This window comes from Conger conger, chromosome 14 (assembly GCF_963514075.1).
Source record: "Conger conger chromosome 14, fConCon1.1, whole genome shotgun sequence".
In the NCBI taxonomy this organism is placed as follows: domain Eukaryota; kingdom Metazoa; phylum Chordata; class Actinopteri; order Anguilliformes; family Congridae; genus Conger; species Conger conger.
Genome location: NC_083773.1, coordinates 19577172 through 19593058, shown reverse-complemented (window position 1 = coordinate 19593058; position 15887 = coordinate 19577172). Strand labels below are relative to the sequence as shown.

General features: G+C 45.2%; 1 protein-coding gene across 1 annotated transcript; it reads right to left on the bottom strand.

Moving 5' to 3' along the window:
• Nucleotides 1-980: 980 nt before the first annotated feature.
• si:ch211-112f3.4 (EF-hand and coiled-coil domain-containing protein 1) lies at nt 981-10103 on the bottom strand. Its single transcript, XM_061218719.1, has 8 exons — nt 9506-10103; nt 8090-8633; nt 5093-5193; nt 4485-4623; nt 3028-3175; nt 2480-2638; nt 2223-2292; nt 981-1209 (listed from the first exon to the last, which is right to left on the bottom strand). Exons 1-8 carry the CDS (start codon nt 10101-10103, stop codon nt 1076-1078), a joined length of 1893 nt encoding a protein of 630 aa, XP_061074703.1. The 3' UTR covers nt 981-1075.
• Between the last annotated feature and the right edge of the window lie 5784 nt (nt 10104-15887).

Sequence of the window (15887 nt, the reverse complement as noted above, 5' to 3'; positions counted from 1 at the left end):
TTGGAGGAGTTTGGGTAAGCCCTCAGCAGGATATGAGCAGGGGGTTGGAGGAGTTTGTGTAAGCGCTCAGCAGGATATGAGCAGGGGGTTGGAGGAGTTTGGGTAAGCGCTCAGCAGGATATGAGCAGGGGGTTGGAGGAGTTTGGGTAAGCGCTCAGCAGGATATGAGCAGGGGGTTGGAGGAGTTTGGGTAAGCCCTCAGCAGGATATGAGCAGGGGGTTGGAGGAGTTTGGGTAAGCCCTCAGCAGGATATGAGCAGGGGGTTGGAGGAGTTTGGGTAAGCCCTCAGCAGGATATGAGCAGGGGGTTGGAGGAGTTTGGGTAAGCGCTCAGCAGGATATGAGCAGGGGGTTGGAGGAGTTTGGGTTAGCGCTCAGCAGGATATGAGCAGGGGGTTGGAGGAGTTTGGGTAAGCCCTCAGCAGGATATGAGCAGGGGGTTGGAGGAGTTTGGGTAAGCGCTCAGCAGGATATGAGCAGGGGGTTGGAGGAGTTTGGGTAAGCGCTCAGCAGGTTATGAGCAGGGGGTTGAGGAGTTTGGGTAAGCCCTCAGCAGGATATGAGCAGGGGGTTGGAGGAGTTTGGGTAAGCCCTCAGCAGGATATGAGCAGGGGGTTGGAGGAGTTTGGGTAAGCGCTCAGCAGGATATGAGCAGGGGGTTGGAGGAGTTTGGGTAAGCGCTCAGCAGGATATGAGCAGGGGGTTGGAGGAGTTTGGGTAAGCGCTCAGCAGGATATGAGCAGGGGGTTGAGGAGTTTGGGTAAGCGCTCAGCAGGATATGAGCAGGGGGTTGGAGGAGTTTGGGTAAGCCCTCAGCAGGATATGAGCAGGGGGTAGGAGGAGTTTGGGTAAGCGCTCAGCAGGATATGAGCAGGGGGTTGGAGGAGTTTGGGTAAGCCCTCAGCAGGATATGAGCAGGGGGTTGGAGGAGTTTGGGTAAGCCCTCAGCAGGATATGAGCAGGGGGTTGGAGGAGTTTGGGTAAGCGCTCAGCAGGATATGAGCAGGGGGTTGGAGGAGTTTGGGTAAGCGCTCAGCAGGTTATGAGCAGGGGGTTGAGGAGTTTGGGTAAGCCCTCAGCAGGATATGAGCAGGGGGTTGGAGGAGTTTGGGTAAGCGCTGGTCCGTGACCCGCCCTCCTCCCTCAGGAGCTCAGAGGACAGCAGCTGCAGGCTCAGAGCATCCAGCACCTGCAGTCCGTCAGAGGGACCTGATTGGACAGACAAAGTGGGATGAGGAGTGCCTTATCCAATCACCTTGCACATTTTTTATATATTTATATTATTACATTCAATTAAATTATTACATTATATACAGTACTGTGCAAAGGTCTTAGGCACCTGTATAATATTCTGTACAGATAAGATTCTTTCAAAAAGAATTCAATGAAAGGTCCTAAAAAAACGTACTATACATTTTACATTACATTACATAGTTAAAAACTTAATCAAATCTATATTTTTTGTGACCACCCTTCAGTGTTAAAACTGCATCACTTCTCTGAGAGTTCTATAAGTCCTGCAGTTCTATAAGATAATCGTCAGGGAGGTTGTTCCAAGCATGTTGGAGAACTTGCCACGGTTCTTCTGCAGACTTTGGTTGGCTCCTTGCTTCTGATCCCAGACAGCCTTGATCAAGTTTTTATGTAAAAAGTAGTCAACTGCTAACAGTAATATGTTCCTTTTTTTAATTAAATACAAAAATGTCTCTGTAAAATTAAATCTTTTGGAAAATGAATATTTGGAAATCTCATGCGTTCTTTTTTACTAACACCCACAAAAAAATAAATATATATATAATAAAGTCTAGGGTGCCTAAGACTTCGGCACAGTACTGTATATTATTAAATATTGAATTATTAACCCCTCATTAACATCCAAATTACACATATTACATATACCAGAAATATTACACATACAGATTCATGCCTTCAGAAGAATTTCACTTATGCAGTGCAATTAAGCCATTACAGAATGTGCAGTATCTACATCTTCAGCAGGCTGCAGAGCCAAATCAATATCCACAGAACCTATGCCTGAGGCCACCTGCGGGGCAAATGTCAGACAGGTTCAGCTCAAAAGAACACCTCCAGTTGTATGGTTTATGCCAGTGGGGCATTGTGTCTGTTGGCAAAATAATTAGCAAAAAAAATAATAATAATTTGCACAAAAAAACTAAAAATATTTCAAGACAAAGAAAAGGAAAAGCAACAGTGAGGCTTACCGTGACCGTTTCTGCAGGAGACATCCAGTGTGTCCATAATAAGCTTCCCCAGTGCTCTGCGGGAGATATTCTGCCAGGAAGAAAGAACAAGAGGCTTAATACATTTTGTTTTTATATTTTGAGATGTTATTCTGGTAAATTCAGAAGCCTGTAAGTGCAGGTTCCAACATGTACCGTTAGGTGGCACTGCAGATCAGTGAAACCACATAAGTGAGTTTGTGCAGGAGGGGAGTGCGTGCGCTTCAGCCCCAGGGTACCTTTGTGCGAAGCTGTAGCAGCAGTGTCAGTGTGTCTGTCAGCTTCTCCTCCAGGATAGACAGACGGACTCTCTCCGTCTCCACCATCTGCACCTCCATCCTGAGCATCTCCACCTCCTCCTGCTTCAGCTGCAGGTCTTTCCCCAACGAGGAGAGCGTCTGGGGGAGGCCAGGGGAGGAGAGACAGAGGGGGAAAGAGAGAGGGAGAAACATGCATTTTGAAATTCACTCACTTTGTAAAATCTGCGCTTAAACATCACAGTGTGCGCAGAAATCCGTTCATTTATTAACAACAATAACCACTCCAGCCATTCTTTACATTGGAACAATCCGTGGGTGTAGTGTTTCGAATTTCCAAATAACAACACTCCAAATGCTCTAAATTTCCAATAAACGGAGAGAGCTAATAAATGAATGCACCTTCATTTTACTTTTCAAGTACTGTTGCAAAATTTCTTGATTTAGGCATACATTTCAAAGGCAAGTAAAGAAACACAGTGAAACACAGTGAAACCCAGAAGGAAGTTGAGGAGGGAGCGGACTCTCACCTTCTCCGGCCCGTTCTCCTTCCCATCCAGTCGGCTGGGTCTCCTGTGGCACCGTCCAATGAGCTCCCCCGACAGGCCGCTGCCCCCGGGGCTGATGTCCTTCAGACAGGCCTGGGAGATCAGCAGGTGACCAGCCGTTTTCTGGCAGCTGAGGACCAGGACAGGAAGCCGAGCGGATGTAAAACATCCCATTTCACACTGTGTGCTCGCTCTGACTCAAATGAGAGGCCATATTCAGTCGCAAAAATTTTTCATTAGAATGGGCCGCCATGCGCTGCCAGAACAGACAGCTTGTTCCTGCCCTGACAGAATCTGCTGGATTCACAGTCAGAAACACGCGCCCGCACACACACACACACACACACACACACACACACATACACACATACACACACACACATGCACAAGCGCATGCTCATGCACGCACACACAATACTTCACAATACGTTCATTTTGTTTTCATGTACACTATTTACCTTTGTTATTCTCAGCTGCTTATTTGCATGTAAATACGTCTGTCTGTATGCCTGTGTTCGCATATGTTTCTGCAAATATGTCCTTCTGTGTATGAGTATTATATTATAGAATTTTCACACACACACATAGGTGTTTTGGGCATGTCTATGTGTCTCGTACACACACACACACACACACACACACACGCACACAGGTGTATTGGGCATGCCTACGTGTCTCTTACACACACACACACACACACACACACACACACACACACACACACAGGTGTATTGGGCATGTCTGTGTGTCTCTTACACACACACACACACACAGGTGTATTGGGCATGTCTGTGTGTCTCTTACACACACACACACACACACACACACACAGGTGTATTGGGCATGTCTATGTGTCTCTTACACACACACACACAGGTGTATTGGGCATGTCTGTGTGTCTCTTACACACACACACACACACACACACACAGGTGTATTGGGCATGTCTATGTGTCTCTCACACACACACACACACAGGTGTATTGGGCATGATTATGTGTCTCTTACATACACACACACACAGGTGTATTGGGCATGTCAATGTGTCTCTCACACACAGACACACACACACACACAGGTGTATTGGGCATGTATATGTGTCTCACACACACACACACACACACACACACACACACAGGTGTATTGGGCATGTCTATGTGTCTCTCACACACACACACACAGGTGTATTGGGCATGTCTATGTGTCTCTTTCACACACACACACACACACACACACACACACACACACACACAGGTGTATTGGGCATGTCCATGTGTCTATCACACATGTATACAAACACCATTGGAGCATTTCTCCCATTGGGCATGTCTATGTGTCTCTCACACACACACACACACACACACTGTCCCATTGGGCATGTCTATATCTCTCTCACACACACACACACAGGTCTGTTGGGCATATCTATGTGCACACACCCTTTGCCACAGTTTGGCAGTCTGTTGATAAGCTTCTTCATTTCCACCAGACAGCACTGTCCATCACTCTTCCTCTCTCTGTCTTCCTCTTCCTCATCGGACGCTGCCCGGCCCTCCACTGCCCTCTGGAGTCCCTCGTCTAGAGAGAACGTCAAGAGGTCATCCTTTCCCACAATACTGACATCACCACAAGCTGTTTCCATTCAAACCACCAACTACAGACAAATGCTCTACATTGTTACTGGAAAAAAGCTTCATATGATATTCAGTTGCACTTGAAGCAATTATTATTTTTAAGCAGCAAAGGTACGTTCAAACTGTGCAAATACTATGCATTTGCATTTCCATGTCAGCTTAGTAGAAATGCCTAGCAGTTTCATAAATTCAACAAAAAGCAAAATGTTATGCATCATAATTTCTAGCCAAAAAATGATTGCATTTCTAGCCAAAATAATATTTCAGTGACAATAAGAGTTGACAATGCTGCTTTAGTCAGCACAGTACGATATAACCTTGATACATCAGGCACACAGGACTTATATGAGGGTTGTGACTAGGAAAGCCTTTACCTTATTGGTCCGGTGATTAATGAAATGGGCGTGGCTCACCTTGGATGTAGGACACTGGTCTGGATTCAACTGTCATAGAACAGGGGTTCGCTAAGGTTTCTGGTTCAGGTTCTGGTTCTGTTCGGCAGGTGCAGCTACTCCTGTGTGTTGGAGAGGAGAGATTTTATTTTCTCTTCTCTTTGCTGCGGTTACAATGAACTTCATAGGGCAATCCGTCTGGCTCACAGAAGACGTGTGTGCCTTCGCTACTTTGTCAGACAGTGCTTTGAGACACAGTAATAAAAGAATTGGCCGTTCACTTTTCACAGTGGAGCTGTTCTGAGAGAATGACAGAGACTTATCAAAGAAACCTTTCTTTCAGTGGGAAATGAGAAAAGAGCAATGGTGGCAGAGTGAGTGGGGGGAAGATGGAAAGAAAGAAAGAAAGAGAGAGGGGGGAGATATGGAGAGAGGGAGAGTGACAGAAGACACATGATAGAAGGGGAAAAAGTGAGGAGAGAATTAAGTTGAGAGAAAAGGAAATGGGAGAGCTGCCATCTCCCTCTCTCTCTTTCTCTCTCTCCCTCTCCCTCCCTCTCTCATACACACAAGTACAGACTGTTCATTCATGCTTCCACCTTGTCCTGCTGAGTTTAGCTTGTTGTTTGGTCAATAGAACAAAACAGCCATATCCACTGTCAGAAGGATGGAGGGAGAGAGGGAGAGAGAGAGAGAGGAAGAGAGGGAGAGAGGGAGGGAGGGAGGGGCTGCCTGAACAACACCCCCTTTCATGGGTCCGGTGAGCAGACGGAGCCCCAGAGAGCCAGGCCTGGGCGGGGTTGCGGAGGAGACGGGCCTGCACAGGGAGAGCACATCCTGGGCCGGGCTGAGGGCAGATTCAGGCTTGTCTTTCACGGTAGACTGAGCAGCGTGGTCTCTCACCAGCAGCTCCCCGGTTTAACCATTACTCTGAGCTTCTCATCCACCGTTAATGTTTATGCTGATAATGCTCCACTCATTTTCGCCTGGATGTGGTTTTGAGGGTTTGATTTCCCCCATACAATCCACTGATATCAATGGATTGTACACAGTAAAATGTTCAGTGTTAAATCCCTGAAAACACTGAGCATTTTTCTGTGTATGGGGAACAAAGAAAATAATGTAAGATGAGGGAGTTTCTCGGGAAAACAGCTTCTGCTAAAAGCCTAAAAATTAATGGGATGCTGTTTCACTGTTGTCAGCCACACATATATCACCCTGCTGAATGTACACAGTGTGGATGGAAAACAGACAGTGAGAGAATCAGCTTTATTACAGAACAGAACATGGCTGAGCCCCCAGCTCCATTTTCAGCCATTGTTTCAACATCTGAATAAAGCTGCATCTCTTTAGAGTCCCTCAAAGTCATAGATAACCCAGAGCATCTGACACCTATTCATTCACCCTCCTGGCATCCTGGGTCTAAAGCTTTCAGATGTACCAGCAGGGTAAAGAAGGGGGTATGTGGGACATATGGGGTGGGATGGGGGCAGTTAATGCCTGGTCAGGATTGCCCATGAGAGTTTTCCATTCTTAGCCTCAACCACCAGCCATGCGTCAAGCCAGGAATGACGACATCTGTCCTGTAAACCGGGTTAATATATGCATGCGTGCAAGCTGTGAGAAGATGTGGTTGATTCACCTGCCCAATCAGCACATAGCAGGCATTTCTCTTTACATAAGGAACTGGTGGCTAACTAGAACAGTGCCTCCATGCGAATGGGGATGGTTCATACTCATTTCAGTTGTTCCCAAAATGTTAACAAATGTCTAGGTTTGCATTAACCCTTAATGGGGGGGTGCGTTACATCTCCCTTAACAGACGGATGCGACACCAGCATCGAATTTGATCACATGACCGTTTTTAAAGACACATGACCGTTGAAATGCATTGGTCTTTCTATGGGTTTTCTACAGGGTGCCTTAGTCCATAATGGGGACGTGTTAATGAGGTAGGCCAGAGCAATGCTACCTAAGCAGGGGAGGGGCAAGTTACTGAATGGCTTCACTGCTAAAACAAATGTGTCTTAAAGTCTTATTTTTAGAAAGCAGAATTAGCTTGTTTTAAATTACTGTTGACAAGTGTCGTTCCCTTACCCCTTTGGCAAATCCTGAAATCAGCAAAAATGTCTCACCTCATCGGCAATAATTTTGTCTTATTTAGCAAAAAAGCAATAGAAATAAGATTTTAAGTCTAAAGCTGGACAGGAAATACCTGCGGACCAGGTGGTCCTGCACCTCCAGGATTCACTCGAGCAGGAATAACGCAGCTCCGGAGGTAGAAGTCTCATCCAGTACTAACAGGCCCTGAGCTGATAATTAGAGGCTCCCAAATGGACCCCCCCCCCCCCCCCCCCGTCAAACACCCCCCATACCACACCCCAGTTCCTGTGACATCATCTTTGCGTAAGATGCATCTCTAGATTTGGCCACAAGCCTACAGACATCCATTTAGTGACAACACAAGATGTTCTTTTCGCCCTAACTCTATTAGCTTGCGTAATAACATATTCATTTATTTTATTTATTTACCCTCTATTTTACCAGGAAACCAAGCAGCACCTGACGTCAAATGCAACATTACAAGGACAAAACGACCAATCATGGCATTAATATAATATAAAAGATGAAATAATTATATCAATGACAGACACATATTTTACAGGATTATACAGCTGCATGAATGGAACGATTAAATTAACGGATGAGAAATAGTGAGGAAGAACAGGCCATTTGGGCCAACTCACTTCGTCATACAGACAGAGTGACTCACGTACTGCTCATCCCCACTCACACAGCACTGCTGCAGAATGAGTGTAAAACGCTGCACATCCGTTTCAGGGCCTTGTATCAGGGCTTGTGCCCCATTCAGCCACAAGGTAACAATGACTCATAGGCTCAGGCTCAATACCTGACACGAGAGTTTGTGGAGACTAACTGATGACTGATCTGTTGATCTGAAACTGATCTGTGTTTGAGCCCTTTCTGAAGGAATCGTAAACTCGGCTCTTACTGTACCTGAGGGTCTGAAGTTCCTCCTGCAGGCCCCGGATCCGGTCCTGCAGAGAGGGGACCATAGAGGCCTGTCCCTGGATCTCTCTGACCAGACCCAGGCCCCCGGCCAGGGCCGTCCGAGCCTCTTCAGCCTTCCTCTTCATCTGCCTGTTCTCCCCCCGCAGACGAGTCAAGGCCTCGTCCAGCTGCCGCCCCTCCCGATAGGCTGCCCCGAGCTCCGCCTCCAGCCTCTGGTTGAATTTCATTGCCTCCTGCAGCTGTCCGTCACGGGAGGAGCGAATCAGGCTCAGCTCCCTCAGCAGGTCCCTGACCCCGCGAGCGGTGTACTCCCCCCTGGGCAGATGGGCCAGCCTGGGCTCCACTCTCCCCTCCACGGTGCCTCTCGTAGGGGACGAGCCTCTCGGGCGACGCAGTGCCACCTCCAGGGCCAGGCAGCGGGCATCGCTCCCCTGCAGGGCCGAACGCAGGTCCTCCACCAGCTCCCGCAGGCTGGCATTCTCCGTCTCCAGCTGCTGCAGCACTGCCCCCTGTGGACTGGAGTCGGCCACTGCAGGTTTTAAAAAGAACAAGGTCAGAGCAGTAGTACATGTATTCTAAATTCTGCAAACTGACCAGAATGCCTTACAAAGAATTCCAAACTCAACAAACTGACAAGAATGCCTTACAAAGAATTCCAAACTCCACAAACTGACAAGAATGCCTTGAAAAGAATTCCAAATTCCTCAAATTCACAAGATGCTTTACATTGATTTTCCAATTTCTTTAATTGCAGGATAAAATGTTATTTCTCTTGTCTTCTTGTCTTTTCTAGTCAAATAAATCCAAGGACTCAGAGATAATATTAATATGGCAAAATTGCAAGCAGCTATGCACACATAGGTATGCATGCCATTTCCATCTATAACATTACCACTATTTGATCAGTCTAATTAAATATCTTCGATTGACAAACAAGGCCTTCTTATGGCCTAAAGTCACTATGAACAGTAAAGCAGTTCTGACAGTGTTTGTATCAAATTACATGACAGTGAAATGTTGATCAAAGGCACATGAATAATTGTGAGATCAAGTAAATTCCCTCACTTCATTACGAGGAATATTCTAAGGGTATCAAATGTACCAGGTAGTCATTCGCTAGTCTGAAGGCACCCACAAGGGAAATAAATGACTGCTTTAGGAATTTCATTAATATATCAAAAGCATAACTGTGAATAGGTGCAGCTAAGCCCCTGGGCAGGCACTGCTAATAGGCTACTGCTAGGGAGTAGGCTGCACTGTTTTCAGTTCCCAGTGAGAGGATTTTGAAAGTAAGTATGTTTAACTCTCCTGCTCATGATCTTCCTACCCCCACCTACATCTCTACCTCTCTATCTCTTGGGCACACATGTGCACACGCAACACACACAGAGGTGTAAATACCTGTGTCATCATCCAGTTGTGCAGATGAGTACAGATTGTCGGGCTGTGCCAACAACCCTGGTCTGCACCGTGCTGTCTTTTCAGATTTTAAGTTTTTAGACAGGTCAAAGCTGACGCACTTTCTTCTGCGCACCCTCGGCCACCGCAGCCGGATCTCGCGCTCGATGTGCTCGGTCTCTTCCGTGACAGGAAGGCGCGCGTTTGTCGTTCCGTGGTTGCGCGCACGCGTGTTGAAATAGCCGCAGAGGCGCTTATGAAACTCTTTGAAGCACAACTCCCGGGGTAGCCGCGAGCAGATGTCCTGCGACTCCTCTCCATCAACCAGCTCCTCTCCGCCCTCTGCAGGGATGGGAATCCCCAGTACGGCGCATAATAGTCTGAAATCCTCTCCAGAAATGAGATCATCGCCGTTGTAGAATGCAAGGTGATGGAAAACCTCCTGCAGGTATTGGTCGATGCCCGTGGCCAGAACCACGATCTCGTTCTCCACACCTGGATCCGGGTCATAATGATGGGCTAGAGCGCTTCGAAGCCACTCGCTTTTGCGCGACGACCGAATTAACGTCTGTTGACCACTGGTCGCGGAGCTTCGAGACATTTCCAAATTTTCAAATATGAGTAACTGTTCTTTTTCAATTTGGCAGTCTCATTTCTTACAGTGCGTAAGAACAATTGATGCAACTTCTATGCAACTTTCTTGCAATTGTATAAAAATTGTTTATTTATTAAACTGCATAAACAAACCAAAAATGCAAAAAGTCCGTTTAAAATTTTGGTTTACAGTTCCATTGCATCAAATTGTAGTCAGTGTCCGATTAGTTATTCCAAACACGTTTTGGACACAATCCTTTTTGCCAAATGTGCGTTGGGATGTATCCTTAAGAAGTGTTTCTGAAGAAATGTCAAATGTCCGGCAATGTACAGTTGTATCCACAATGTGTGCAATCGGTTCTGTTTACACACTTCAGCACACACGGAGTTACGGCTGCTGGTTTCGCCTCTTCTAAGTGAGCTCTCCCAGAGAGAGCAAAAGTTTTTGATTTCCTCCTGGGTCCGTCTTCACACACCTCGGCACCACCCAGGAGCCGCTGCCGGGTGTTGTCATAAAGATTAAAAGAAAGCGACGGATTTCTGGAATGAATGGAACACGTTGCCAGAGGGGTCCTAGCGCCGACCAATACATTTGTATTTTAATGTAGGGATGTTCTAGATACCTAACGTGTGCCTGGACATACAGAAGTGTTCACTTCAGCTAAACGAGGAGATATCGATATTTTTTACTGTCGATATTATAGTTCCCTTTGACAATAACCTCCTGAAGCGTGTTCACTTTTACGCAATTAAGGTAGCGAAAACTCAATTGTTTACAACATTCAGCCCACAACAGAAATTCACCTCAGCATAACATATACACACACACAATATGCATATATATATATATATATATATATATATATATATATATATATATATATATATATATATATATATACTGTTAACAATTGCATTAAAAAAATATTAAGAATACAATACTCAATTCACAATGATATAAGCATTGACATATTTAAACTTATCATTCTACCATGTAAGTGAAAAATAAATATGTTTACATATCCCAATATTAAATACTTTTTTCCCTCAATTTCTTATTTATGTGACTCAGTGATAAAAAACGCATGGCCTGAGTCACTAGTTTCAATGTTACGACTTAAATCAGAAGCCTGACTCAGACGACCATATAACAATTAAAAGACATTTAATATCTGGCTGCTTTAAACTAACAAACGCACACAGTAAATCGCCTGGAGTCACTTAATGAAACAAGACACTTGGCCATGGACACACCTTGTCTTGCCACTACCAGCCATCTTCTATTTGTCAAATGTGACAAAGGGCCAATCCTGGAAACCAGTGACAATGCCAGTAATACAGTCTTCATTTCGGGAAGAGTGGGGGTGGGGGGGGGGGTGTTATTTAATACATCCACCTGTGCATATGAGGAGATGCATGACCATGCAAACATGCAATATTAAAAATTATATCCCATGACCGATCTTTCCCCTTCCCCATTAGTTCTCACATTTCCAGTGATCACCATGAGAAATAAATAAATCTAATACAATAAATAAAATAAATAAAATGTAATATCATTCATAAATAAATAAATAAATAAATAAATAAATAATGGCTTCCTTGACTGTCATTCGGATATCTCTGGTTCTTATGTTGACAAATGCAATTACAGTGATTTGATACACTTTAGTTACGACACTACGGAAAGGCCCGCAGTGTAGGAAATCCCCTTCACTGAGTATTCATCTTTTTAAGTTCCTAGGAAGTGCTTGAGGAATGCGACACGCCAAGAGCTGGCAAGTTCAACAAAATCATCACCAGACAATACATGAGCCACTGTCCTGGGGCATTGTGTTCCCCAGCCCTGGGGACCTGTCCTGGGGCATTGTGTGGCCTGGTGAATTCCAGTTTGGGCTGGATGAGCTCTGTAGCGGTAAGAAGTAACATGGAAATGGGATAGGAGAGTGGTTATTCTGTGGTGAGCTGCAGAAATGGACCATGATCCATCTTTTGTCAGAAAACTATCCCAAACTCATTTGACTTTCATACTTCAGAGAGCGGAGAGACCCAAATTGGACAGGTCTGCAGACAAGTTAAGTCATGTGCTACTCCATCTGACCAGCTTCATATTCCTGTGCGATCCCATAACATTTGAGGCCAAGGAAAACCTTTTTTGTTCTTTTGGTCTCCCCCCCCCCCCCCCCCTTATACTTTAATCTTTAATACCAGGAAGTTGGATTTTTTAATATTTAATTAAAATTAAATTAATGAAAATATTTCAAATATGAAAATTGAAAATGAAGTTTCTGCCTTTTATTGGCCACCATCATCTGAATATCCATGTCAGCACTGGGATCCAGGAAGGGAGTTTCCCAAAAGAGTTTCCCAAAAGTGCTTGTATATTTCAGTGGGGAAAGGGAAGCCCAGCAAGGAGGTACTCTGAAATAAACAAGACTGAGTAATACTTAATTAAATACAATATTATTTTATTATTTCATATAATGTAATAGTACTAAGAGTAAGTGCAAATGATGTTCAATAAAATGAATAGAATAAATCTATTTACATCAGAGATGGGCAGCTCCAGTCCTGGAGGGCCGGTGTGTGTGCAGGACTTTGCTGCCACAAGTTACCCTGGCTGAAACAGCTAATTAGCCATATCCACCATGACCTATTCACTCATAAATTAGACCACAATAAAATGCTACAAGACAAGAACATTTATCAGCTGCTGTTTATGTCACAGAATGAGGCTATGAATGACAGATAGTGTACATTTGGCTAATTAAATAAATAAGACCAGGAGTTGGTCTGAAATCCAGAAACAGATATGGCCTGCCTTGCCCATCCCTGATCTACATTGAAGCATTATAGCCTACCAATGAACTATTTCTCAAAGACGTCTTTGTCCATTCTGTGCAAAAAAAAGCAAAGGGAAGAGGTCAGTAAAAGTTGCTTTGATGACCTAATTTGCTTTTCCGTCCCACAGATAATCCCTAAAGGATCGGCTGGGGGCTGAAAGGGAAATGGCGCTTTGGACGCCACACTCAGACACCTGAAAAGGAAGTTTCCTGAGCAGATAATCTCCCCGCCGCGTTTTGCAACGAGCATCCGTCCGTATCCCAAACAAAGATCCTTTGTTCCCTTTCTCCTCCCGCTGAAACTCCAACACTCCCACACACTCCGACACACACAGCAAACACACATGCACAGGGAACTCAAACACGCACACACATGCAGAGTTAAACATTACACGGAGGTCGCTTTAAACCCAGTGACTCTCTCTCTCTGGCTCTGATTGAGTGAATACATCAGGAGCAGACCATTCATTAAGTTACAACTAAGTTCTGTTGACACATTTTCTTTGGAATAATGTAAACCACAAGCTGCATCACTTGATATGTTTCACCAGACACACTCTATAGTCCACCTGCTATTTGAACCCAGGAACGTCACCTGCCTCCTCTCATGACAGGTTAAGTGTGAGCTCAGCAGGCTAAATGTTCTTCATTACATTACAGGCTATCCAGAGTGACTTTGACAATTTTTAAATTTCTTACATGATATCCATTTACACAGCTGGATATGTACGGAGAGAGTTTGTGTTGAGTACCTTACTCAAGAGTAAAACTTCAGTGTCCTACCTCCTACAAGCACAGCTCTCTAACCCTTATGCTACACTGCTGCAACTTCATCACTGGTTCACAGACATCCTAATGCAAGGCAAAATACTTCAGAATTTCTACCGAATGACTTGCAACTTCCCTCAACAACACTTTTGCTCTTGAGCTGTATAAGATGGTATGGCATTAGGGTTCTGCCACTCTTGGGACTTTACCTACATGTTAACTCCTGGTACAATATGAAAGCCCATCATGACTATTTGAACTTTCTTCAGAGGACTGATAACTTTGAGTAAACTGTCTGGGGTTGGAGTGAAAGCTTCTAGGACCTTCTTCATAGCATGAGGCGTAGCCGTTCCTGCAGAAATGAAAGTTTCAGGCAAGCGGCCGTACAGCAGAGACGGCTGTGTTACAGAGACAGAGGGGCAGATCAATGTGGCAGAAGGAGCGGACAGACGCCCCCTGTCTTTATGATGAGGCAGATAATGGTCTTGGTGGCTGTGGGATGTAGCTGTGTGCCCACACCATATGTCCTACTGGGGCTTCTGAATCAGATGAAAGACAATGCCTATGACACCCCCACACACACACACAGACTCATACACACACACACACTCACACTCACACTCACAGACACACTGTCCTACTGGGGCTTCTGAATCAGATGAAAGATAATGCCTATGATCCACACACACACACACACACACACACACACACACACACACACACAGACAGACAGACACACACACACACACACACACACTGTCCTGCTGGGGCTTCTGAATCAGATGAAAGACAATGCCTATGACCAACACGCACACACCCACACACACACATACACACATACTTGCAGTGAGACACACACACACACACACACACACACTCACACACGGAAACACAGATGCAGACAGGCACATGTACACACACACACACAAACACAGATGCAGAAATGCACATGTACACACACACACACAAACACAGACGCAGACATGCACACACACACGCAAACACAGACGCAGACATGCACACGCACACACACACACACAAGGACACACGGACACACACACTCACACACACAAACACAGACGCACACATGCACATGTACACACACACACAAACACAGATGCAGACATGCAAATGTACACACACACACACACACACACACACACACACACACACAGGGGCACGAGCGGCAGCTGCCCTCAGGGCATTTCCTTCCCCTTCACTTTTATGAAGTCTCACCGCGACCTCTGACCCCACCACTCCTCCCTCCACAGTGAGAAAGAGCCGCGCAGTGGAGTTATGTGTTGCTGTAATCCCCCAGCTCCCTGCCCCCACTCCACACCTCCATGGCCTGTTTCACACCCAAAGAGATGGCATGGACTCTGTTCCCTAACTTATCACTCTGAAACAAAGAGAGTATTCTGATGCTCCATTCTCCTGGCAGGGAGAGGAACTGTTCTGCCAAGGTCAGAAGCCTGTTGCACAGACGCTGCTCCCGCAGGTGTTATTGTGTGGCTCAGAACGTACTCTCAAATCACGTGCGCGGCTGGCTTTGTATTCATACGCGGTGCAGCACTGGCAGGGCTCTACGCTAACATAAGGAGCACCTTGTGGAGAATGCTCAGGAGAACACTAGTGCATCCCAGTTAGAACATTTTATTTCTAGATTATTTTCCTGTTAGCACACACCAGTGTACAGGAGTAAATGCTCCTAAATTGAGACCACTGCAAAAAGCCCTGGGGTGACCACCTTCATCCACTCAGGAAGATAAGGTAGCATAACTCAGATGATTCTGTGCATACAGACACTTTCCTTTAAGGTATTACATGAACATCACATTCAGAATTGCAAGGAGTTTTGTCAAATATAAAGTAATATTTAACCAAATTACACAATCAAACAACAAATAATAATAGTGATGATGATAATAATAAAAATAATAGTTGTTTTCACAGAGGGTGAAATCCCCTGCTGTCCTTTTCATGAATACGTTGCCCCACAATGGTCCATTGAACAGCCCATAAGCCTGTGAACTACCATAGAAATGCAAAGCAATCTGAACACTCGTTTGCATTTGAGAGAGGGGTGGCCAGATACAATACTAAGAAAATAATAACTCCATAACCCCCTTCCTATACCCACACAGATGATGTTATCTGTATTTCAGTTTGAGTATTTAATT